At 44.4% G+C, this 22022-nt stretch overlaps 2 protein-coding genes across 5 annotated transcripts in view; one reads left to right on the top strand and one right to left on the bottom strand.

Annotated features, from left to right (window-relative positions):
- The window catches only part of sypl2a (synaptophysin-like 2a), a 39631-nt gene extending 35459 nt beyond the window's left edge, over window positions 1-4172 (bottom strand). Inside the window, exons 1-2 of one of the 2 annotated variants that reach the window (XM_084927336.1) lie at window positions 3859-4166; window positions 3621-3695 (exon numbers count right to left, since the gene is read on the bottom strand). In XM_084927336.1, the coding sequence (XP_084783462.1) occupies window positions 3621-3695; window positions 3859-3873 (90 nt within the window). In that variant the 5' untranslated portion in view covers window positions 3874-4166. Of the gene's footprint in view, window positions 1-3620; window positions 3696-3858 lie in introns of both variants that reach the window. The other variant, XM_084927337.1, reaches the window with a different exon arrangement.
- Window positions 4173-4981: 809 nt separating this feature from the next.
- zc3h11a (zinc finger CCCH-type containing 11A) overlaps window positions 4982-22022 on the top strand; it is an 18109-nt gene continuing 1068 nt past the window's right edge. Inside the window, exons 1-17 of one of the 3 annotated variants that reach the window (XM_084927339.1) lie at window positions 4982-5414; window positions 6275-6347; window positions 8968-9092; window positions 9180-9299; window positions 9705-9828; window positions 13885-14049; window positions 14133-14198; window positions 14296-14469; window positions 14612-14671; window positions 14759-14857; window positions 14945-15007; window positions 15097-15609; window positions 17924-17979; window positions 18068-18560; window positions 19553-19713; window positions 19844-20028; window positions 21973-22022. The exon at window positions 21973-22022 is cut by the window's right edge and continues 1068 nt beyond it. In XM_084927339.1, the coding sequence (XP_084783465.1) occupies window positions 9039-9092; window positions 9180-9299; window positions 9705-9828; window positions 13885-14049; window positions 14133-14198; window positions 14296-14469; window positions 14612-14671; window positions 14759-14857; window positions 14945-15007; window positions 15097-15609; window positions 17924-17979; window positions 18068-18560; window positions 19553-19713; window positions 19844-20028; window positions 21973-22022 (2383 nt within the window). In that variant the 5' untranslated portion in view covers window positions 4982-5414; window positions 6275-6347; window positions 8968-9038. Of the gene's footprint in view, window positions 6348-8967; window positions 9093-9179; window positions 9300-9704; window positions 9829-13884; window positions 14050-14132; window positions 14199-14295; window positions 14470-14611; window positions 14672-14758; window positions 14858-14944; window positions 15008-15096; window positions 15610-17923; window positions 17980-18067; window positions 18561-19552; window positions 19714-19843; window positions 20029-21972 lie in introns of all 3 variants that reach the window. The other 2 variants (XM_084927340.1, XM_084927338.1) reach the window with 2 other exon arrangements.

A 22022-nucleotide genomic window follows, 5' to 3' on the forward strand; every position in this document is an offset into this window, starting at 1 on the left:
ATGCCCGTTTGACAGGACTTTCTCTGTGAACTTTGGAGATCTCAGCTCCCCTGACTTGTGGCGTTCTTCAGGGATGTATACTGGGGCCAATGTTATTCTCTATCTATATGCTGCCTCTAGGTCTAATTTTCAGCAAATAGATTTGTTTCCATTCATACGCCGAGGACACTCAGATCTACCTCCAACTGAAGAGAAGCTGTCCTGCCCCACTCGAACCCTTACCTCGTTGTCTCAGTGAAGTTAAAGCCTGGATGGCCTCTAACTTTCTTAACTTTAATGAGAACAAAACCAAAGTGATCGTGTTTGTACCAAGTGGTAATCCCAGCACCTCTTATTTGAACCTGCACAGCTTTGAGCCTTTTATTAAGTCGCATGCCAAAAATGTGGGGGTTGTATTTGGCAATAATCTCACCTTTGAAAAGCAGATTAGCTCAGTTGTTTTTCAAACGGAGGCTTTTATCTAATGTGAGGTCATTTTTATCTTTTAAAAACTTTGAACGAGCGATCTATGCTTTTACTACATCCCAGCTGGACTATTGTAACTCCTAATATGCTAGAGTTACTCGGACTTGCCTTACAAGACTGCAGTCGGCCCAGAACGCTGCAGCTCGTCAGCTGACACAAACTAAAAGACGTGAACGATGCAACTCTAGACACTACATGGTTGAATAAACACTTGTTTTTGAAGGTTATTCGAACGTATCGCGATATATATCGTGTACTGTGATACAGCCAAAGAAATATCGTGATATTAGATTTCTATTCTCATATCGCCCAGCCCTGCTCTGAACCTCTGCTGAATGACTGAACTCCGCCTATCACAGAATACATCCACCTTTCCAACAAAGGCGTGGCTCTTAGATGTCCAGTAGTGTTAACAATGAGATCCAGCTAGATTAACAGATTTATGTCGATCTATTCAGTGAATCGTAGCAGCCCTAATATTTACTTTATCTACTGAAGACATTCTTAGTTACTGGGCTTACGCTTTCTGTCAACATGCCATGCTGTCTCATGGTGCTGCTCTTTATAAACAAGGCTGCACATAAGTGGTCCGCAGGTGCGCATGCGCTGTCAAAATAAAAAACGCGCACAAGATAAGAAGTTGCAACGTACGTTTGCGTACATAAGATTTTCTGGAGGAGGACAGACATTTGTTTAGAACTCTTAAAGATGTCGAAGAAGCTCCTTTAAGCAATTACTTTGGTTTTCCTCCACCTCCAAAGAAATGTCAGAAGGAGTCCGAACCACAAAGAACCGCGTATTCTCGGAAAAGTGGTTGCAGGAGGTGAGCTGGCTTCAAACTAATGCTGAACGCACAGAGAGGTGGTGCAGAATGTGCTGTGAAAATCCCACTCTAGCAGACAAAAACACTGCCTTTTATATAGGAACTAAGAACAGCGCATGCAGACCTGCGGACCACTTATGTGCAGCCCTGTTTATAACCACTCTGTGATGCTGGGGGGTCAGCAGGGTTAGGTTTGGATGGACGGCCACAGTATCACTCTGTAACTGTGCTGTGATTCTAAACAAAGAGTTTGAAAAGAAAAAGCCAAATAAATCGTGTCTTTAAGACAACGATCCACAGATGATGTAATTATTGTCCGATTCTACATATCAGGTGTAATTGTAGCTAGGGCTGTTCGATGTAACGATACATATCGGATGACGATATAAAAACATCGTTTCATTTTACGCTATCGTTTGTTTCGTGGTGTCGCAAAATAAACTGTTTACGGCAATATTTGTTCATGTTCTGATGGTCGCTGTAGCGGCTGTATTAATTATTAAGTTCTCTCTTTCTCTTAGATTTAACATAACCACACTACGGACGACAAGCGCCTGTTTTTACATGTTGTCGTTAGCAACAACGACGGTAAAACCATCACGTGGCTCCGCTGTCCGCTTGTTTGTTTTCCACGTAAACCTTTCACAATAAAGCTCAAGATCCTGTTGAGACTTTTCAAAATAAACTGAATCACATCAAAGATGCAGAGAGTTTACGGATGAGAAGCAACAAAGAGCCGCCAGGTGCTAAAAAATAAAGCTTAGACTCAAACTTTGAAAGAAAACGGCGGCCGTTACAACTTATGTCTAAAAACGTATCGTTTCATGCATCGGTTAAAACACTCGACTCCAGCTACACGACGCGCAGCTGGAAACACTTCACGCAAGACGAGCGGCCCGAGATTCACAGACTTGACAGAAAATGTTACATGTTTGTGATTTATATCGTTATCGGACGATAGATGAATTATATCAGGATATGAGATTTTGGTCATATCGCACAGCCCTAATAACAAATAGCACAAATAACTGTCCTCTGTGTTAACTTCAAAGAGTTCACACTGGTGTTGACTGTCTGCCTTAAATATGTAAAACAAATGCAATTACAAACCAACTACACAGCGTCAGCTCTGAACACAGCACAAACAGCCAAATCTCTGCTAGCTGTAGCTCAGGAGGTAGGGCAGGTAAACCACTAACTGCAAGGTTGATGGTTTGATTCCCGGTGGCTCCAGTGCCAGCTCTGAATGCCAAAGCTTGCTGGGTGAGATACTTAACCTCAGGTTTTCCTCCAATGCACAAATTTACTATTCAAATGTTAGACAGCACATGTACGAATGGGTGTACGAGGCTTTGTTTCTCTTCTTCCAGGCTGTTTTTCATCTTTCAGATTAGAATGTCTGGCAAGCAAATAACTCAAAATATTGTCAATAATAAATACAATACTGTATTTATGGGCTTTTGTGTCAAGCTGTTAGGAAACAAAGGGTTTATAGATATAATGTAAGTTTGGTTATTTGCTCATTTGTTGCCTGTAGACATAATGCTACTTGTGCTTGAATGATTCACAGGTCAGTGTTAAACAGCTGTAACAAAGAAACAAAACAAACCCATTTATGGTCAGCTATGAGACAGCTGCTGCTTTTAAAAGCCGTCTGTCAACAAACCAGGGCGGCTCAACACTTTTGCACAGTGGATAATTCTGCTGGCTCTTTGTTTACGTTTCACTAAGTTCACAGTCGTGTTGAAACAAACATTACTGTGCATTCAAATGGAACCGACTGACACACTTTCACCTTGATTTCCTGACAGGAAAAATCAGCAGATCCGACCTTATAGTCATTTAAACAAGTCCGCGCGTGGATTTGGTGGTGCTCAAAATACACAGAGCACCACCATATGTGCAGGCACACAGGGCTCAATCCTAATGTGTTTCTTTCCTTCATATTCAGTCTATTCAGAATCAAAGGGCAGTTTCACTCAAACACAAGTGAGATTTACAGCTTGTTCCAACACAAGCCAAGCAGCTGCCACTCCACATCAAATTCACCCCACGGTTCAACAACAGCAGGTACCAGCTGCACTGGGAGTGCCACAGTGGGATTTCCCAGTCCTACACATAATCAGGTTTTATGGTGTGATAAAAGCTGACACCCTGTTCTAGGTTAACATCGGGAAAATGAGTAAGGTCGGTGTTATAAAACTTACCAGTTTTATTACTGGTACCAGGTACATGGATAAATGGACTCCTAGGAGACATCGCAGCGAATATTCGACACTTCACGCTGATTGGGATGAATAACGTACAAAGACATGTTTGTGACAGTGCTTACCCATTCGAGGACACGAATAAATCCCAAAGGTTCCTTCAGCGGTCCAAGGTCCAGAGAAAACCCAGCCATCGCTTTCTGTGCACCAAAGACACGCAACCAGGTATAAACGAAAAGTACCTCTACGAACGGCAAGGTGACGTGTTGGTCACCTTGCAGCTAACTGACGCTGCCCTGGTTAAAGCAGCTGCATGCTAACGCTAGCTCACGTCAACTTAAGCACTTTAAAAGACTCACAAACCTGAACAGTGTCCATCGAAGTGTGTAAAAACTAGCAGTCAGTGTCCCGGTACTACTTTTGTCAGTTTGCATGGGAAGCTAACTTCAAGTTGCTCCGTCTGCTTTCTGCCGACGACATAGGAGCTAACAGCAGGGGGCAGTCTCAACTGTGCACGGACTAGTGATGCGCGAATCATGAACGAATCGTTCAATAGTCGAGAATCACTTTACTGACTCGTGAATCATGATTCACAAGCCCAACTGACTCACTGACTCATCCCTGTTGCTGTTAGCAAACTAATTCCATTAGTAGAAATATATCTAGCTTATAATTAAAATTGTGTGGAAAAAAACAACAGACAGTTTCTTAACAAAAACATTTCTGCTCTGAACTGGAAGAACAAACCCTGAGTAGAAGCTCACATCAAGACAATAGCTCCTCAGTTCACAGTAGCATCGCTCTGCTAACATGCTAACAGCACATTTAAGTTACTCACCCCCTCCCTCCTGGCTCACAGCTTCTTCTTCTTGGTTGGCAACCAATGTTAAGGCGCATTACCGCCCCCTGGCTCACAGCTCAGTGGACATTTAGATGAGAAAATATATATTTGACACATATGAGGAAAATACTAATAAAATAAAATAAAAATAAATAAAATAAATGTTCCCTTTAGAAATCTTTTTTTTGCTTCTTTTTTTTGCCCTATAAAACTAGTTGTTTTTCTTTTTCAATCACTCATCTTAGCAGTAGGATTTACATGAAAAGAGAAACTAATTAAGTTTGAGTAAAAATGTATATTTTTTGCACTCTCTGGGCAACTGACTCGGTGACTCAAATGACTCAAACACAATTCACTTTGGTGAGTGACTCATTCAAACTCGATTCAGTAAAAAGAATCGAATTTACGGACCCTACTGTCCGGTTTTTACTTTTAAATAAATAAAAAAAATAAAATAAAAAGCACATGTTTGAAATCAGAAAGCGATGGCTCATTTTTCTTTCAGTGTGATTATTAGTTAGCGTTTCTGATGTTGGAGGGAGCTTACGGTAACGCGAATTCTGCACAATGCAGTGTAATTTTCGAATGTCCGATCTTTCCTTGCGACTTGAACACAGCACACAGCCCCCCCCCCCTCGTATTTGTATTCCACCGTCGCCATTTTGCTTGAGTCAGAGAGCAGTTCTGGTTTTCTTCGAGCGGGTTCGGGTTTTTCTTGCTATATTCTACAAGTTTTCAAATATCTTTTTAAATTTTAAACTGGTAATTGAACACTACATACACCGTTTACATCATATGTATGCAGTTACATTGAAACGTTATAACACGAACGCGAATACCACGGTAATACACGGCCGTGTGAACGCTTAGCTAACGATAAGGTCGCTAACCGTCCAAGGTTTCGGTAGGCCTCTGTTATGTACACGAGCTAAAAGTGCTCATCTATTAATCATAATAATTTAAGAGTTCACATTTTTAAACTAGACACTAGTTGGCCAGGTTAGCTATAAAGTCAAGGCATTTTCCGACTGGGAGTCACGTAGTTCATTAGCTTTGAGACACTTTTTGTAATTCAACAGTAAGTATGTGAATGTTTTCTTGGCTGTCTTGGTCTTTAAATTTATCTTTTCCTCGAGTTTGAGATTCGTTATTGTTATCTGAGTGTTTCGGTTTAATTGCTGTTTGTGTCCTAATTAAGATGACGATGATAATTAAGGCCGGTTGTCACTGGCAGGCTGAGGCTTCCGTGTGTAGAGTGAAGCCTCCCAAAAACGACACTTGTAGATTTTCCTGCATGAGACACTTGAAGTGTAAAAGTACGTCAGTGTGTCCGAGCACACTTGTTTCATGTTGCTGTGTGAAGTGTTTGTCCTGTTTGTCTTTCAATAACCACTGTTCAGTTCCCCGGGGAGTGTTTCTGATGTATTTGTAGGTTTAAACCCATCCTCTTGGCCCTCTTTGGGGATCCCTGGATCCGGATAATTTGCCCCCAGTTGATTGGCAGAAGATTTTTTTTTTCTCCAGCATTTGGTAATCAAGACATGAAAGTCCTGCACGGTTTTCCTCCCAACCTCCAGCATTCAAATGTCACAAAATGTGTAAAATGCCAGCAAGCCCAAGAAGAAGCTGAGGATTTTCCCCACCAACCACGCCACCTTTCTCAACTTTTTCCCCACATCACTTAGAGTTTCTTCTTCTATTTTTTTCTTGTTCATGCTGTTTATGTCCCCTACTTATTTATTTCAGTAGCCACACCAAATAGTATCAATGATGATTTACAAGCAATGCCCAAAGGACTTTATTGCATCAGCATCAGTATTGTTTAGCGGTTTGGCAGAGATCAGGATGTCTCAGAAATGGGATGTCGTAGGAAGACTAATGTCTTTGGGAGACCCACCCCACTTTTCCTCTTATCTCATGGATCAAGTGTTCCTTCAGGATTTCCTTACTACTGTGGAGACTCCGTACCAGCTGTGCACTCAAGAGGCAGACCACTTCTCTACTACCTCAGGTAAATGAGCAGCAGTGCATCTCACATGAGTACAGGTCAGCTTTACAGATTACTCTCACTGCACTATTTTTGCCTTTTCTACAAATTTGTCAAATTGTTTAAGTTTTCTTGTTGTTTGACTTGAAATCTAGTTGGTGATGTTTGACCCTAAGTATCTTTATTTGGATTTTTAGTGCTGCTAAACTTGGTGGTGGTCCTCGGTGACCTTAGCAGTGCTTAATTTAATTCATTTTTTTGTACAAAGCGCCAAATCACTACAACAGTCACCTCAAGGCACTTTCTGTTGTAAAGTAAAGAATACAATCATATGAGCGCTTTGGCAAAAGTGGGAAGGACAAACTTCCTTTAAACAGGAAGAAACCTCCAGCAGAACCAGGCTGAGGGAGGGGCTGACAACGACCCTCTGTGGAAGTGCTGGGGAGTTGGTGCTTTATAAATAAAATGAACTGAATTAAAAATTGAGTGAAGAAGAAACAGTCATTGTGTCATGGGGAGCACCCAGCAGCACAACGAAGGGAGGATTCAGGGTCACCTGGTCCAGCCCTAACTATATGCTTTAGCAAAAAGGAAAGTTTTAAGCCTAATCTTAAAAGTAGAGATAGTTTCTGTCTCCCGAATCCAAACTGGAAGCTGGTTCCACAGAAGAGGGGCCTGAAAACTGAAGGCTCTGCCTCCCATTCTACTTTTAAATACTCTAGGAACAACAAGTAGGCCTGCAGAGCGAGAGCGAAGTGCTCTAATAGGGTGATATGGTACTACAAGGTCATTAAGATAAGATGGGACCTGATTATTTAAGACCTTGTATGTGAGGAGCAGGATTTTGAATTCTGGATTTAACAGGAAGCCAAAACAGGAGAAATCTGCTCTCTCTTTCTAGTCCCTGTCAGGACTCTTGCTGCAGCATTTTGGATTAGCTGAAGGCTTTTCAGTGAGTTTTTAGGACTTCCTGATAATAATGAATTACAGTCGTCCAGCCTGGAAGGAATAAATGCATGAACTAGTTTTTCAGCGTCACTCTGAGACAGGATATTTCTAACTTTAGAGATGTTGCACAAATGGAAGAAAGCAGTCCTACATATGTGTTGAATACATATACAGGGACATATTGTGGTTATTGTCGTGCACCAGGAGGATCCCAGGACCCACTGCAGCAGCGTAGGGCACCAGTGGTGGACCTGGAGGTCAGTGGCAAACCACAAGCCTCAGGCCACCCTCATGAAGTCCGTTTCTGATTGTTTGATCAGAGACCTTCACATCAGCGGCCTGCTGGAGGTCATTTTGTAGCTCTGGCTGTACTCGGACTACTGCTGCAGCTGTCGATTGTTTTAGTAATCGATTAATTTATCGATTATTCAATCGAGTATTCGGATACAATTACAGTGCTGGCTGCGGTGAAGAAATGCCAGCATATCAGTATTCTGAGGTTCGCCGTTTTTGAGCTGCTGAAAACGAGACGGTATGATGGTGTAGAATTAATATGAATAGTAATTGATTGTCCAGCCTAACGACCCTCAGGGCAGCGAGTTTGACTACTATTAATGCAGGACCAGAATCAGAATCAGACCAGCGCTGCTGTTCGGTCCTCACGGTGTGTGTGCGCGTGCTTCCACATTAAACTATGCCATTGTCATCACTGCTGCTGTTGTGTATCAGTGTGTGGAGCCTTTTCATCCACAGCTGCTCCTGAATGTATTGCAGTTATGGGTGAAACGCTCACACATTGGCTCATACACAGCTCTGTGTTAAACAAAGTATCCAAGTAATGTCTGTTTTTGTTTTGTTTGTTTACAAAAACCAAAGCATTTGTAGACATTTGGGCGACACAGCATCCCTGTGTTGTTCCTGGTACACACTGACACTGAGCGTTTAAATATTCCCTTGTAGGGCTGTGCGATATGACCAAAGTCTCATATCCCGACATAAGACGTCTATCGTCCGATAACGATATAAATCACAAACATGTAACATTTTCTGTCAAGTCTGTGACTCTCGGGCAGCTCGTCTTGTGTGAAGTGTTTCCAGCTGCGCGTCGCGTAGCTGGAGTCGAGTGTTTTAACCGATGCATGAAACGATACATTTTTAGACATAAGTTGTAACGGCGCCGTTTTCTTTGAGTATTTATTCCACGGCGCGCTGCGGGGAACAGCCTGTTCTAACGTTTGAGTCTAAGCTTTATTTTTTAGCACCTGGCGTCTTTTTTACTTCTCATCTGTAAATAATCTGCTTTTTCACGTGATTCAGTTTATTTTGAAAAGTCTCAACAGGATCTTGAGCTTTATTGTGAAAGGTTTATGTGGAAAATAAAAAAGCGGACAGGCGATGGTGTTACCGTCGTTGTTGCTAACGACAACGCGTAAAAACAGGCGCTTGTCGTCCGTAGTGTGGTTATGTTAAATATAAGAGAAAGAGAGAACTTTAATACAGCCACTACAGTGACATCAGAACATGAAAACAGCTGTCAACAGTTTATTTTGCCACACCACGAAACAAACGATAGCGTAAAATGAAACGATAGATGCCGTTCTATCGAACAGCCCTATTCCCTTGAAAAACATCCAGAGTGTACCAGAGGTGCTGGTTTGGTTTGAGATGTGATGTCTGGTTTGCTCTGTGTTGTCAGGGAGGTTCCTGTCGGCCCATAAGAGATCCAGCTGCTGGGTTTAGAGGTCGTTCCTTTACTACAGCTTTACTATGACCAGCCATGGAGACGACTGCTACTTCTTTTACTATTCTACCTGCAGCAAAGTAAACAAGCCTGCTACATGCACACATTGGGCTAGAAAGTGTTGGTGACCAGAAAGAAGAGTCCAAGCTTACTGTTTGTCTGTGCAGGGAGACAGTTGTCCGTTCAGACACTGCGAGGCAGCTATGGGCAACGAGACCACCTGCAGCCTCTGGCAGGAAGGACGCTGCTTTCGTGCTGTCTGCAAGTTTCGCCACATGAAAATAACGGTAAGCAAAATGTAAATGGAAGAAAGCTGAAGTCATCTCCTTCAGGCTTTGCCCAGTCAAGGCTGTGTGTCTTGAATGGCCATTAATGAAGAGTAAAAAAGCCTACGCCTCCCTGTAAACCAGGACCTCCACTCCTGACTCCTCCTTTCAGATGTGAAGTGCTGTTCAGAAACACGAGGCTGGTTAAAACGGTGGCACGTTCCCTCTCATTCACTTCTTAGCTACATAGTCCAGAGTGGTGTCACAAAGCACAGTGTGGTTTGTGTTAGGAGGAGCCATTCATGACAAGAGGGAGGCTCTGAGCCTCCTCTGAGAGTGAGGAGCGTTTCTCCTCATGCATGTTGTTTCACGACGTCAGATGGACACCACATAATGTTTACATGTTAATGTTCTTCATCAAAACAGAAAAATCGAAAGGAGATCCCGTGTTACTGGGAGAAGCAGCCGGCAGGCTGCCAGAAGCCACACTGTGCCTTCTACCATGAAAAGCTTCGCTACATAGAAGGCGTCTTTGTCCAGCCTGATAAAAGTGAGTTTAAACACACACAGACATTTTACATCCACTACAGCAAGATGCTGATGAGTAGAGCCGGGCGATATGACCCAAAATATTTATCACCATATACATTTGAAAATTTGCGATAACGATATAACTGACGATATAATTGACGTGAGACAAAATACTTTACAACTCCACAACTTTATTAGTGCAAAAAACCATCAATGTGTTTTCACTGAAACAAGCAGCTGTTTTTTTAAGTAAAAATGTAAAAATGTAAAAATGTAAAAGTGCAAATGCAAATTCCTCACTGACAGTTTAACCAAAAGGCATTTCCAGTGGAAACTGGCCGACATATCCTCAGCATAACCATGTATAACATCCACAAAACTTAAAAACAGTTATACACACACAATACGGTAACATTAGGTTGAAGCACAGTACGTATCACTCCGCAAGGCTCCGCCTACGATAGCTGTAACGCTCCGACAATCCATCAAGCGGTGCGGCTTCGTAGCTTAGCAAAGTCGTACTGAAACATCTGACAGATTTTCGAGCGCCGTGCACATAACATCGTCTCGAGGTCAGTAAACACAACCAGAGTTCATACATAAGGCTCACGGGATTATAAGGGGCTCTGTCGACTTTCAGAAAAATCAAAGGACTGATTTTAAGTGTCGTATTTTCCAAACAACACGGTAATAACGACGGCCCGCTAGCATGCGCTACCAAAGATAGTGCTTTGTCTGACGGACGAAAGCTAAACCAGTTCCACACCACTGAAGTTTAGGGCTGCCACAAACGATTATTCTGATGGTCGACTAGTCACCGATTATTTTTGCGATTAGTCGACTAATCAGATCATCATCCATTGGACGTACAGCGTACAGCTTATTGCATCAGCAGCATCTGCTCTTATATAACTATCATTAGCTTACAGCTGTAAGTGTTTAAGGTATGTGCTAACTAAAAATAAAGACAAGATGATAGTTTATTAAATTTTAATGACATTTGCAGATTGTTTCGGTGAAGTTTAATAAACTCCTTGCTATCTAAAATATAACAGGACACCGGAGTAAATTCTCCAGCATCTCACACTTCTGATAATCAGCTGTCTGCTTGACGTTTGTTCAGCTGTGTAAAAACTATAACTTTGATCTCAGCCACACCGATTTACTCAGGAACAAATAAAATACTGAAAAAAGCCCAACAATAACATTTTTAAGTTATCTAAGTGACTCATATATCATGTTTAACCTGAGTAGCGAAAGACGGCGGTGGGTTTGAAAACGATTTGCCGGGAGTCCGGTGTTCTCACGGCTCTAGTGACCCTTTCCCCCGGCTCGCTATCGAGCTAGTGGGTAACAGACGTCTCCGAAAACGTCGGAGCGCTTTTGAAAATATGTGGTGTCTTGATAAACTGAGCAGATATTTGAGGTTTACACAGCAACATTCTCACCTGAAAATATGTTAAACGTTTATTTTGTGACCCAGAAAGAATAATAAGAGTAATATTAAAACTAACCAGCTGCCGCCATTGTTGGAAACTGAGCAGGGCCACAGCTGTGTCCCAAAACGTCGGCTGCTTCCTCCTGAGGCCGCATTTGTAGACCGATTACGTCACAGCGTCGCGCCGAAGGCTGTCCAAATTCGTCGACTCCTCCGAATGCAGCCGACAAATGCGTCCTTCATTTCCCCGAATTTGAAGGATGGGTCGGGTGTGTCCTTCGTGGCCCACCATATCCCAGAGTTCATAGCGCGGCCCAGCCAAATTTCAGCTGCCAACAATGGCGGCCGCTACTAAGTTTTAAAATTACTCTTATTAATCTTTCTGGGCCTCAAAATAAACTTTTAACATATTTTAAGGCGAGAAAGTAGCTGTGTAAACCTCAAATATCTGCTCGGTTTATCAAGACATCGCATATTTGCAAAAGTGCGCCGACGTGTTCGGAGACGTCTGTTACCCACCAGCTCGATAGCAAGCCGGGGGGTTCAATGGTCACTCCAGCCGGCGAGAGCAGCCGACTCCCGGCTTCATCGTTTCCAGACCCCCGCTCTTTCGCTACTCAGGTTAAACATGATATATAAGTCACTTTGATAACTTAAAAATGTAATTGTTTGCCTTTTTTTGGTGTTGTATTTGTTCCTGAGTAAATCGGTTTGGCTGAGATCAAAGTTATTAGATAAAATAAAACTTTATTAATCCATCGGGTGGGTTCCTCCTTGGTTTTCACACAGCTGAATAAACGTCAAACAGAAAACTGATTAAACAGAAGTGTGAGACGTCGAGAGTTTACACCAGTGTCCTGTTATATTTTAGACAGCAAGGAGCAGACGGCCGAGTTTATTAAACTCCACCGAGACAGCGGTGACGCTGATCTGAAGGCTGGACCGTCCAATTTCACAGCCTCGCACTTCCGGCCTTCTCGGTCTTTGAAGGACCCGGCCCACGTAGACCGCGAAGGCCGGGTCCTCGAAGGATGCAGCCGACGTTTTGGGACACAGCTCACGCTATGAATTCTGGGACAGAGCTACGTCTTCTTCTTCGGGGTTTAACGGCAGCTGGCATCCTTGTACATGCAGTGCTGCCATCTTCTGTTTCAGTCCGTTATTACACTCTTAAATCCTACTACTTATTGACCCTGTGCACGAGAAAATGCTAACTTCCTGGTTTGAGACCGGATGTGGGGTTGTACATTTCCGGTAGCTTTACTTTGCGGTCAATCGCTACTGCGAAGATATCCTCCACAATCATGTCCAAAACTCGAAAACGGAAAGATGGCGTTAAGTTACAAAGAGCAGAGGTGGGAACACTCACCACTGTTGTGTCATAAAATATCTAATGATCAACTTTGACGTTTAAAGAGTTTAGATCGATCAGCTGTTTACATCACTCAACACAAGCAGAACTGCATCACTGCAGCAGAAGACACATCGTCCACATTCAGAAGCACATCTCTGTATAGTGACTGGTCTCATGATTGAAACAGGCAGATGTTCAGCATTCAAACTACAGGTGAAGAATAGTCAAACCAGATGTTTCCCCGTTATGTCGAGATCAGCTAGTCAAGTACACACCTACACAGCATGTTAACAAACCGTGAAAAAAGCCACACAAAAATGAATGATTGCTGGTAACGGTTTCTATACATTAGTATTTATGAAGGGTATGTTGTGACTTACCTTCAAAATTACAGCGGTCCCTCGCTATAACGCGGTTCACCTTTCACCTCGCTGTTTCACAGATTTTTTAGTGCAAGTTTGCATGCTTATTTTTACGTCACATTGTGTCCTGCGTCCTGATCGCTGCAGACGATCTCCTCCGTGACGTCTCTCCTGTACAGTACAGAATCGCTGCATCGATGCTAGCAGTGTGACTCTGAAGTGCAGTACTGGATGTCCACGATGTCCACCAAACGTTTTGCACCGTCAAAAATAAAATTGGCTCCTTGATTTCACCTATTGCTGGTTATTTCTAGAACATAACACCCGCGATAAACGAGGGACAGCTGAGAAATATAACATTTGAATCCCTTTTCTCTTTTGCTCTGAGGCGCGGGGGAAAAATATCGACAAGTCGATGAACATCATTTACAGATATATTGGGTAAATGCCCGAGACATCTATAGAAATGTAAATCACCGCTTGATTCATTCATTTGCTGAACTTGTTTTGGACCGTAAACCAGGCGCGAATAGGACACCGGAAACAAAGCTCCCCACAGGAGTTTCCACACCGGAAGTAGCATATGCTAACGTGCACAGTCAATTCCTGCGTCTTTTGGGATCTTACAAAGCTTCAAACGACGCGTCGACTGTTTAATCAGTCGACGACGATTTTGATAGTCGACGTAATCGTGACTAGTCGACTAATCGTGGCAGCCCCACTGAAGTTGCAGCGTGTTTACAAACCAGTTCTGGTTCATCCGTTTCACTCAACGATCCGCTTTCGCCCTTCTCATTCTCTGTCGCCGCCATGCTTTTTCTGCCATGTGCGTATGAAAACAAAGGCACTGCACATGCGTGTTCTCGTACCGTGTATGATATGGCCCAGCCCTACTAATGACCATGGCTGTTACCGTCCCAGACGTAAAGAAGGAGGAGGAACAGCACCACGAGGAACAGACTGTCCCGGCAGCCACAGTGAACCCTCAGCTCAGAAGTGTCAAGACTGAAACGCAGGAGCCGGTACCGAGCCCCACCCATCCACCAGTCGTGATTAATCCAGCAGACGATGATGAGGATGAGGACGGTGAGCTGAATCTGACTTTAGAAAACATGTATTTCTGCAATGAAGTTAATATTTCTATGATTCTCATCACGGATGTCTTTCAGACCAGTTCTCAGAAGAGGGAGAGGAGGGAAAGGGTGGCCCTTCTCCTAGAAAGCTGCCCAAATCAGGTGCGGCAGCAGAGAGACACACACCTTACATCGTATCTGGGTTTGTGAGTTAAGCATCTTAGCCTCCCACATCTCCTAAACTCTTTTGTCTTCACAGACGATTCACTGAACTTTGGAGTGAGCACGTTGGAGGAGATCCGGCTAAGGAAAGCCCTTAAGGCCAGCATGAAGAGGGCCGGTTACCCCCTCCAGACTACCGAAACATCCACCAGTGTGGAGAAAGAAAACATCCAGACGTTATTTCGACCAGATGTATTTGACTCAAGAGATGGTAAAAAGTGTAACAGCTGTGTTTTCCCAGTCTTCTGTGTAACGTTGGTGGCGCTGTGCTCCTGTTTGCTGCTGCTGAGGCAGATCTACTTTAAACTTCAACATGTTCTGTGTTTTAACTCTCATCTCTCTGGTGTTTGAAGAGCCTGGGGGAGCCAGAGTTAGTGTGACTAAAAGACTTGGGAGAAAGATTAACAGCACTGGTAAACTTGCTCTCTTGCTGCAGTTGTCAGATACTATTGTGAGTAATAATGTAGAGATTAAAAGCTCATTGCTTGTCCTTGACATAGATCTAAGAAGTGCAGAAGATGTCCCCCTGAAAAGGAGTCTGGCTAAGCGTTTGGGTAGGGTGGTGGATGTGGACCAACCATTTCTGCCCCCTCACAAAGGTCAGTGCTATAAGAGCTGCAGCTGTGGCCTGTGACTCATTATGCTGCCGTTCACACTGAAGCCTGGCCTGTCTTCTGTTTCTTCAGCTCTCAAACCTGTAAAGGAAAGACTTGGATTGCTTTGTGATCCTGTTGCACCCACTCAACCAGGTAAGCAGGCTGATATGAGCTACACTCAGATTGATTGTGGAATGATATAAATCACAGCCATGCGCTAGAACGTGTTGTCATGGTTGCAGCTGAGAGCAGTGCGGTGTCACAGAAGGTTCCTGAGCTTATCCACATAAAGACTCTGGAGGAGATCAAACTGGAGAAGGCGGTGAGGTCCCAGCCCGAGAACCAGAAAAACACCAGAGCCACAGAAGTCACCGAGAGCAAAGCCAGCAGTGGAACAAAGCGAGCCGTCGCCATGAACGACGCCTCCATCTGCAATGTCAAAACATTTTCTGAGATTCTTCACGACAAGAAGAAAAGACAAGAGGAGGAGCTGGAACAGAAGCCCCGCCCTGAGGTCAATCACACAGCAGAGCGAGATCAGGGCAAGAGCCAGGAGGAGGCCCACACAGCTGGGCCTGAGGTCACAAACGTGGGCCGGATTAGAGTAAAGACCCTGGAAGAAATCCGCATGGAGAAGGCAGCAAGGAGTCAGCTCAAGCAGGCAGTGGACGCTGAAAACAGGAAGAGGTCTAACGCTGAGGAGAGCGGTGCCAAGAAGCCCCGCCTGCTGCGCATTAAGAAGCTGGCCCCCCAAAGTAAGGCTGCTTTTTTGCATATTACATCTGTGCTATTACAGGAAGTGCATGCACATCTGTTACACTGTTTCAATGTCTTTCTGATGGCATTTGGTTTTGACTGGTCGGTAACACTTGGGGGGACATTTATATGAACTGTTGGTAAGACTGTATAACGCAGGCCGTGACAAAGGCCATAATTCCCCTGGGTGGGTGAATACATGTTCTATTGTTCATTCCTTCTATTTTGCGCGTCTCCTTTGCTGTAAAATGGCTGGAAATTAGGCGAGATTAAGCCGCTCCATAAAGGCGTTTTATGCTTACCGCGTGCCCCTGACGCAAAGCGCCACATGCTGCAAATGAAGTATCATTTTCTCACACAACACAAACCCATCACATCATGTGCCCAAGCAAACCACACGTTTTCTAAAAGCCGAAAGATCTCACAGAGTCCAAAGGGTCTGCAGGTTTCGTCACATCCCAACCAAAGTTCACTGAACCAGCCACAGAAGACCACACATGCAGGGAGTGCAGAATTATTAGGCAAATGAGTATTTTGTCCACATCATCCTCTGCATGCATGTTGTCTTATTCCAAGCTGTATAGGCTCGAAAGCCTACTACCAATTAAGCATATTAGGTGATGTGCATCTCTGTAATGAGAAGGGGTGTGGTCTAATGACATCAACACCGTATATCAGGTGTGCATAATTATTAGGCAACGTCCTTTCCTTTGGCAAAATGGGTCAAAAGAAGGACTTGACAGGCTCAGAAAAGTCAAAAATAGTGAGATATCTTGCAGAGGGATGCAGCAGTCTCAAAATTGCAAAGCTTCTGAAGCGTGATCATCGAACAATCAAGCGTTTCATTCAAAATAGTCAACAGGGTCGCAAGAAGCGTGTGGAAAAACCAAGGCGCAAAATAACTGCCCATGAACTGACAAAAGTCAAGCGTGCAGCTGCCAAGATGCCACTTGCCACCAGTTTGGCCATATTTCAGAGCTGCAACATCACTGGAGTGCCCAAAAGCACAAGGTGTGCAATACTCAGAGACATGGCCAAGGTAAGAAAGGCTGAAAGACGACCACCACTGAACAAGACACACAAGCTGAAACGTCAAGACTGGGCCAAGAAATATCTCAAGACTGGTTTTTCTAAGGTTTTATGGACTGATGAAATGAGAGTGAGTCTTGATGGGCCAGATGGATGGGCCCGTGGCTGGATTGGTAAAGGGCAGAGAGCTCCAGTCCGACTCAGACGCCAGCAAGGTGGAGGTGGAGTACTGGTTTGGGCTGGTATCATCAAAGATGAGCTTGTGGGGCCTTTTGGGGTTGAGGATGGAGTCAAGCTCAACTCCCAGTCCTACTGCCAGTTTCTGGAAGACACCTTCTTCAAGCAGTGGTACAGGAAGAAGTCTGCATCCTTCAAGAAAAACATGATTTTCATGCAGGACAATGCTCCATCACACGCGTCCAAGTACTCCACAGCGTGGCTGGCAAGAAAGGGTATAAAAGAAGAAAAACTAATGACATGGCCTCCTTGTTCACCTGATCTGAACCCCATTGAGAACCTGTGGTCCATCATCAAATGTGAGATTTACAAGGAGGGAAAACAGTACACCTCTCTGAACAGTGTCTGGGAGGCTGTGGTTGCTGCTGCACGCAATGTTGATGGTGAACAGATCAAAACACTGACAGAATCCATGGATGGCAGGCTTTTGAGTGTCCTTGCAAAGAAAGGTGGCTATATTGGTCGCTGATTTGTTTTTGTTTTGTCTTTGAATGTCAGAAATGTATATTTGTGAATGTGGAGATGTTATATTGGTGTCACTGGTAAAAATAAATAATTGAAATGGGTATATATTTGTTTTTTGTTGAGTTGCCTAATAATTCTGCACAGTAATAGTCACCTGCACACACAGATATCCCCCTAAAATAGCTAAAACTAAAAACAAACTAAAAACTACTTCCAGAAACATTCAGCTTTGATATTAATGAGTTTTGTGGGTTCATTGAGAACATGGTTGTTGTTCAATAATAAAATTATTCCTCAAAAATACAACTTGCCTAATAATTCTGCACTCCCTGTATGTATCCACAACTGATAAACATAACATCATAAATCAGACCTGCCTTTGCTGTCGCTTCCATCTGAGACTGCAGCTGGTTTCCTCTTCACTCCCACAATGCCTGCTTTCAGTTACAGACATTTGATTGGACGAGGGTCCTAAATTGTTTACACAGAGATTGTAGACCATATAGGAAGGTGTTGCTGGATTGTTTTGTTTTCTCCTAACATGGTTTTGAAACACTAACATGAACCTTATGTTGAACTTAGCTAGCAGCATCGCAGCAGAGAAGAAGCCATGCAGAAGTCCATCTCCTGAATCCCAGGTACTGTCTGCTTTCTGTGTTTTTCTTCAGTGTTATTTTCTTTGTCATCAGGCAGGCTGTTGGCAGTGCTAATTTTCTCTCTTTGTAGACCAGTAACAATATCAAGGTGAAGACCTTTGAGGAGATCATGCGGGAGAAACGCCTTCGAAAGCAGGAAATGTTGGAACAAGGCAAAGTGGAAGAACCTGAAACGGAGCCTTCTCAGAATCAGAATGCCAGCAGTACCCTCAAAAGGAAGGCTCCTTCATCACCGCGCTCCTCCTCCTCGCCTTCCTCCAAAACTCCACGTGCCGGTTCCACCGAAAGAGTTCCTGTTCACAAGCTGATTACTCTCAGGTCAACGGCTGCACCGCCTGGAAACAGTGTGGCCGCTCCTGAAACAGCTGCTGTTGTTACTGTGCAGAGCTGTTCACCACAGCAGGCTGGGACAAAGTCCAGCTCCAGGGTCGCTCCAGACAAGAAGACGCAGGTGTCCACTGCACTGTCACCACTCGAGCAGCCTCGCGTGACAGGAGCCTCTACTGCTGAGGAAGCGATGGACACGAATCAGGAGTCCCCAGAGCACACTGCAGATACCAAAGGTACTGTATCACTCGTGCTGTCACTCATCTTTCTAAGCCAAGTGCTCCCAGAGCACTCTAAGCACTTTATCTATGCACAGGTGCTTTCTCTCTCACATTCACACACATTCACACTCCGGTGGATGCATCAGAGAGCACCATGGGGTGAGCATCTTGCCCAAGGATACTTGGCTTGCAGCCTGGAGCAGCCAGGGATCGTTTTAATCAATCATTTTAATGGAGAGGGGCAGAATATCAACCAGGAATCCAGAAAAGAAAACGCATTACATAAAAGCTATACATTGGTATGGTGTAGTTAAACTGTACCATAATGGATTAACTCACACCCACAAAGTCCCCCTGAGTACTCCAGGAGAGTAGAGAAGCGCTGTATAAGAATCAGTCCATAACGTGTACACCATGCAGAGAAGGCTCGTGGTCACACCAACATCAAGTCCTTTACCTTCAGTTTGACTCACGGTGTTTGAAGGAGCTCCATTCTTTGGAGGTCTGCCAGGGAACAGTGTGACTTCACTGCATGCAGTGGGCCATGCATGGTAACATCTTGGACAGCAGCCTGCTTCCCTCTGCCAGAACACCTAAGATGAGCCAGTGTTTGGTCCTTTCTCTGTGGGAGGAACTGAAAAACCCCTCCTGAGAATTTCTTAAACGCGGTGACCACCTGCCAACAAGGATTAAACACAAATTAGAAGCTGTTCCTTTCTTTGTAAGTGAGCAAACATGCAAATTTAGCAGGGGGTCAAATAGTCCTTTCCCTGCACTGTAAGCTGACCTTAAACGGACCCAACCAGGAGGTGCATGCTTAGTTTGAGCCAAACAGTTTCCCAGTGCTTGTAGTTTGTAGTGACACACTGGGGTTCGCTCTGATAGTTCTTGGAGTGTGAAAAGAAACAAAAGCATGTGAATTCTAACCAGAGTGACCAAACTATGGTGTGAGGCAGGAAAGTCTCTGCAGACTAAAGCATTTGATCGGCATTACTTTGTACTTACAGAGAGACCGAAACTGAATGTGAAACCATCTGTGATGAAGCCTGCAGTGCTGGTTAAGCCTGGCCAGAGGAGGCGGGGAGCACAACAGTCTGCTGTAGTTGCTGTTAAACCTCTAAACAGCCCTTCTGCACTGAAAGAGGAGCCACGAAACAGTGACAGACACGTAAGGGTGCATGTGTTCAGTGTGATGCACTTCATGTTTAATTTCTATTGTGATAATCCTGTACAGACAAATGCAGATGAAGGAGGAGGGACTAATTACTCGTGTGCTGTGAATTTGTTTGCCTCGTCAGACTCTCCCATCCACCGGCGTGGATGCTCCGCGGAGTCACTTCACCCAGCTGGAGTCTGCCTCCAGCTCTAGCCCAACAGGAGAGGAGCTTCAGACCGTCCCTGTCTTCAAACAGAGTCTAGGCCCAGAGAGCAGTCTGCCCATCAGTGGTGCGACCACCAGAGAGTCCTGCACGGTGCCCCAAAGGTAAACAAGAGTCCAGACAGAAGAACAGATAAGAGTTAGTGTGCTGCTGGCTCAGGGGCTCGAGGAAGCTGCCCCCAGCTGAGTGCTCATTGGTTCCATTCCCAGTCTGGCTTTGGGGAAAGAACAATAAAAGTACCAAGTGACAGTAGAACATAAGTATTTATGTTCGGTAGGCACTTCATTACAAACACAGTCATTACTGTGATAGAGACTGAGCACAGTGCTGGAAACATTCCTCAGAGATGTTGGTCCACACTGATGTGGTGCTTTGCATTGTTGACTGCACATCAAATGTGCTATGTTGGATTGTGATCTAGTAACTATGGACGCCGTTTGACTACAGTACACTTACTATCAGGTTTGGGAAACCAGTCTGAGCTTGTTTGAGCTTTATGGTTGCTGCTGGGACCACCGTTACCTTCACCCTCCACACCTGCTCCAGCTCTTCTGAGCCCTTGGTACTTCTCCAGCTTCTCATGTTCCTTCTTCCTGATGTTGCTGTCATTCGCTGCATCCATCACTACGGCCGTCTTCCTCTGTTTGTCTACCACCACCATGTCCGTCTGTATCTGGAAGTCCCACAGGATCTTAGCTCGGTCATTCTCCACCACCCTTGGGGGCGTCTCCCATGTTGACCTCAGGACTTCCAGCTAGGGCTGTTCGATATAACGATATATATCGGATGACGATATGAAAACATCGTTTCATTTTACGCTATCGTTTGTTTCGTGGTGTGGCAAAATAAACTGTTTACGGCTGTTTTCATGTTCTGATGTCACTGCAGTGGCTGTATTAAAGTTCTCTCTTTCTCTTATATTTAACATAACCACACTACGGACGACAAGCGCCTGTTTTTACGTGTTGTCGTTAGCAACAACGACGGTAACAGCATCGCGTGTCCGCTTGTTTATGTTCCACATAAACCTTTCACAATAAAGCTCAAGATCCTGTTGAGACTTTTCAAAATAAATTGAATCACGTGAAAGAGCAGATTATTTACAGGTGAGAAGTAAAAAAGACGCCAGGTGGTAAAAAATAAAGCTTAGACTCAAACGTTAGAACAGGCGTTTCCCCGCAGCACGCCGTGTAATAAATACTCAAAGAAAACGGCGCCGTTACAACTTATGTCTAAAAACGTATCGTTTCATGCATCGGTTAAAACACTCGACTCCGTTACATGTTACATGTTTGTGATTTATATCGTTATCGGACGATAGACGTCTTATGTCGGGATATGAGACTTTGGTCATATCGCACAGCCCTAGTTCCAGCCCATACTCGGCACAGATGTTCCTGCACACTACGCCGGCCACTTGGTTATGGTGTTCCATGTATGCCCTGCCTGCTAGCGTCTTGCACCCTGCTGTTATGTGCTGGATTGTCTCAGGGGCATCTTTCCACAGCCTGGGGTCTTGCCTGGTGTGATAGACCCCAGCCTCCATGGATCTGTGCTCAGAGCTTGTTCCTGTGCTGCCTTTCAGCCACTTCCTCTGTCTGCCGGTGGTACATAGCGTGCAGAGTCCTGTCCTTCCATGACTGTTCTTCTCCTCGCTCCTCTTCTTTCTTGGGTTTCTGCTCAGTGAGGTATTCACTAAGCGTGCGGTGTGGTAGCCGTCTCCTGATGTACTCATGGATGTTTGTTGTTTCATCCTGGGTAAAAAATGATCCTATTTTTCAGATTGGCTGCTCTCGTACTCAGTGCACCTTCAGATGTAGTAGGGGCTTGGTACCCAATCTTGGGTTTTTGTCCAGTTGCTGCAAGCTCCATGGCAACCCCGTGAGCCACGGGTGTCAGCTGTACGAGTGTCTGACCTGTTGTTTTTGTAGTGGTTCCCTGAGATTTATTTGTGTCTCTGCTTTTGGTGAAGAGGTTCCTCTCTGAGAGCATGTCAGTTTTTCTCTGAGTTTGCGTGAAATTAAGTAACAAGGCTTTCTGTCGTTCAGCCCAGTACAGAAGACACCCTCTCAGCCCAGATCAAGGAGGCTCAGCACTG

The sequence above is a fragment of the Perissodus microlepis genome, chromosome 5, assembly GCF_051167445.1.
Source record: "Perissodus microlepis isolate ML-2025 ecotype Zambia chromosome 5, ASM5116744v1, whole genome shotgun sequence".
NCBI lineage: Eukaryota > Metazoa > Chordata > Actinopteri > Cichliformes > Cichlidae > Perissodus > Perissodus microlepis.